General features: G+C 31.5%; 1 protein-coding gene across 1 annotated transcript; it reads left to right on the top strand.

Annotated features, from left to right (window-relative positions):
- The first annotated feature begins 396 nt into the window (after nt 1-396).
- LOC136223496 (protein LURP-one-related 11-like) lies at nt 397-3,055 on the top strand. Its single transcript, XM_066011522.1, has 3 exons — nt 397-664; nt 2,511-2,741; nt 2,859-3,055. Exons 1-3 carry the CDS (start codon nt 410-412, stop codon nt 2,991-2,993), a joined length of 621 nt encoding a protein of 206 aa, XP_065867594.1. The 5' UTR covers nt 397-409; the 3' UTR covers nt 2,994-3,055.
- The last annotated feature ends 290 nt before the right edge of the window (nt 3,056-3,345 follow it).

The following is a 3,345-nucleotide window of genomic DNA, read 5'->3' as shown; positions in this document are numbered from 1 at the left end:
ATGTATATTTGATATTTGGCTCGGTCCGTTTATGTATAAAATAAGTTAGCTTAAGATTTATCTAAAAAGTCCGAATCTGGCCACGACCTTATATTATATATATTTTTTCTTATCTATATTCGATTTTTCATTATTTTTTATTATTTTATTTATTTAAGTTTATTTTATTGAATTAATAGTAAAATTTAAAAGAAAAAAAACAATTTAGTGTAAAATCCAATTATACCGACCCAATCCAATTTAAAAACAATCTGGGTGGGTAGATGAGAGTGCTCAAGTGTTTGTAAGTTGAACAATGAGTAAATGAATAAAATAATAACAAGTTGAAAGATTACTTTAAGGTTAATTTTAATGTTATTATAAAGTTTTGGATGAGAAATTGTACATATTTAAAAGTTGGGGAGGGAGAATGAGAAAGGAGAGAAAAATGGCAAATAAAGTACATCCTCAAGCGCTAATTCCTTCAGCTCCTTGTTATTTCACATCCAAGCAAGAAACTTTCACGATATGGATGAAATCTTTAGTTCTCAGCGGCAAAGGTTGCACCGTTTTCGACTCCGACGGCCATGTCGTTTACCGTGTCGATAACTACAACTGCAAGGACAGCAATCAGGTTCATCTCATGGATTTCAAAGGCCATGTCTTGTTCACCTTTTTCAAAAAGGTAACGGAAATTTCTCTTACTTGCTGAATACTAGTATTATTGAATGTTACCTGTTTGATTCTTTGCCTCTTAGAACACAGGATAAAATGAGTTTGAATCCCCATAATGTCATTTATTAATAAATTTTGGATGAGTCTGTATTGCACGCGTTTCAAGTTTAAAAAATATTTGTATACGGGATATACAATGACGGATCAGGAATTCACTATGCTCTCTAGGATCCACTGGTGTTTAATTGATACTCCCTCCATTCTCAAATAAGTGTCGTTTTAGAGTTTTCCACACAAATTAAGAAACATAATTAATATGCGCTTAAATTAATAAATTTACATGGATTAACTAAATAAAAATTCTCTCTCCTATAATGGTTGGAGAAAAAACTTTGAAAGCTTAAAAAACACATAAATCAAGACAAAATTTAAATGCTTAGACCAAAAAACTATACTAAATTTTATTGAAAAATGAAAACGACACTTAAAAAAAACAAAAACACTTATCTAAAACGACACTTATTTGAGAATGGAGGGAGTATTTTTTTAGTGCTGTTACATAAAAGAAAAGTTAAAGGTGTGTATGCAATTTCTATAGTGTTCTAGTATTTTTTGGTGATTAATTTTTTTTTTTAAATTTGCGCGATGCGCTTACATTAAAGAAGAAAGAAAAATCTCCACCAGACCCGGATGTGATTCGAACCCATGACCTCCCAAGGCATAGGTAAGCTCTCAACCACCAGGCTAAGAGCTTCACCACTATAAAGGTTTGAGTACCCACTAAGTGTCCGAAAATGCTAAAAATTCTATAAAAACGGTGTCAATTTAGCATCGATAAATCACAAAAGACTGTTGCAAACATATTTGTTAGTGAATTCTGAATCTATTACTGGTCATGGTCCTTTTGGATTGGACCATGGAGATATGCAATAATTATAAATTCTACTGTCGGATTTTAAGTATTTAGGTTAATTGATTTTTGAGATAAGGGTCGATACTAAGGTAAAAAATTGTACAATTAATATTCGATTCAACAAATCTATGTGTTGTAGTTTAGTTGGTACAATATAGGTTGAGTTTGTAAAAGAGATTTCAGTTCTATTCCCACTAAATACATTTATAGAGAATTGTGATAAGTTTTAATGCGGACTAAATCCCGTTCAAGATTATCTTAATAAGAATATTTATAACTTACACCAAACAAAAATATTAGATCCAAGGTTGCAAAATCTAGTGTAATTTTCAATCTCACTAACTCTGATATGTTGAACGGTTGATAAAGAAGGTGTTCCTTAAACGGATCGCTTCTTTTTAATAGCTTTTATATTAATTTCACGGTTTTATATGATGGTTCATGTTAGCCGACCCCGAATCATTTCGGGATTAAGACTTTGTTGTTGTTGTTGTCAAAAACAAAGTCACCATAACCTAACCCATAGCCTTGTATATTAATTTTTAACACACATCGCGCAAAATGACTCTTATCTTAAAACATTTACAACATATATTTATCTTATCATATGTTAAAATTTCACCACTTAATAGAATTATCAGGGTTCATCCTCGACTAATTGATGTAGGATCTGATGGGAGAGGAACTACATGGATCACGGATCATGTTTAGTCTCACAGTTTTGATCACGTAGACCTTAATGATTATGTAGTATTTGGTCATTTACATGTTTATTAAAATCCTAAGATGGAGATTCAAACATCATAAAATTTATATTTAATAAACCTAGATCTGACAGTCAATGATCAAAACATGGGTGTTTTTGACACATCCCATGGTTTTTATTTTTTATTTTAATTTTATAAAATTGGTCATGCTTTTAATTGAATAAATTGGTTTACAGAAATTTAAGCTATTGGATTGCTGGGATGGATACAGAGCAAGTGGCAATGACGAAATAGACCGGAAAAAACCAGGTTTTCAGGTACGGAGAAAGTTCAGGTTATCCGGCCACGCTTGCCGAGCGGTTGTGAGGTCTGATCAGAATCAAAGTCGGCAATACAGCATCGAAAGCAACTGGACAAGCAAGTCAACTTGCAGAATTGCAGACAAAGCAGGGGTGCTAATTGCAGAGGTAATCACTAATCAACTAGCCATTAATTTAATTAATTAATAATTAGTACTTGATTAGACTAATTAAACATATAATAATAATTACTAATAGTGATGTTAATTGTAAAATATATGGTAGGTGAAGAGAAAACAATCGGAAAATGGAGTTGTGTTAGGTGAAGATGTTTTAACAATGGTGGTGGAGCCTTCTATGGATCATTCTCTCATCATGGCACTTCTTGTCGTCTACAATCTCATCATTTCTAGGATGTGAACCTTTTTGTAAATATTTCAAAAAAAAAAAAAAAAAATCGATAAATTTTATTATATGTCCGATACATCATGTCAGTCCGTGCTTTAAGTATTAAGTATCTAACATGATACACCGGACATATAACAAAATTTTCTCGGAAAACTCGACATTTTTGTGTGCTTAATCAACGTTAAGTTACACGTTTTTTTTTATTTAAATGAACTATGGTAAAAACGTGAGTTAAGTAAATTCATTTACTAGAGCAATTTTGACTCTTATCCCACACCCATGTTGTATATATATGAACTAATTCCGAAGATTTCTCTCTTTGTTGTTTGTTTATTTTTCCTTAAAAGAATACTGTATCTTGTTA

The sequence above is a fragment of the Euphorbia lathyris genome, chromosome 3, assembly GCF_963576675.1.
Source record: "Euphorbia lathyris chromosome 3, ddEupLath1.1, whole genome shotgun sequence".
NCBI lineage: Eukaryota > Viridiplantae > Streptophyta > Magnoliopsida > Malpighiales > Euphorbiaceae > Euphorbia > Euphorbia lathyris.
This window is presented reverse-complemented; position numbering and strand designations above follow the sequence as displayed.

What these genes read in the sequence shown, in the direction of transcription:
- LOC136223496 (XM_066011522.1), top strand. Translation starts at nt 410, where the DNA reads ATGAGAAAGGAGAGAAAAATGGCAAATAAAGTACATCCTCAAGCGCTA. An exon ending in TGTTCACCTTTTTCAAAAAG is followed by an intron (nt 665 to 2,510) that starts GTAACGGAAATT and finishes ATTGGTTTACAG; the next exon opens with AAATTTAAGCTATTGGATTG. An exon ending in CAGGGGTGCTAATTGCAGAG is followed by an intron (nt 2,742 to 2,858) that starts GTAATCACTAAT and finishes AATATATGGTAG; the next exon opens with GTGAAGAGAAAACAATCGGA.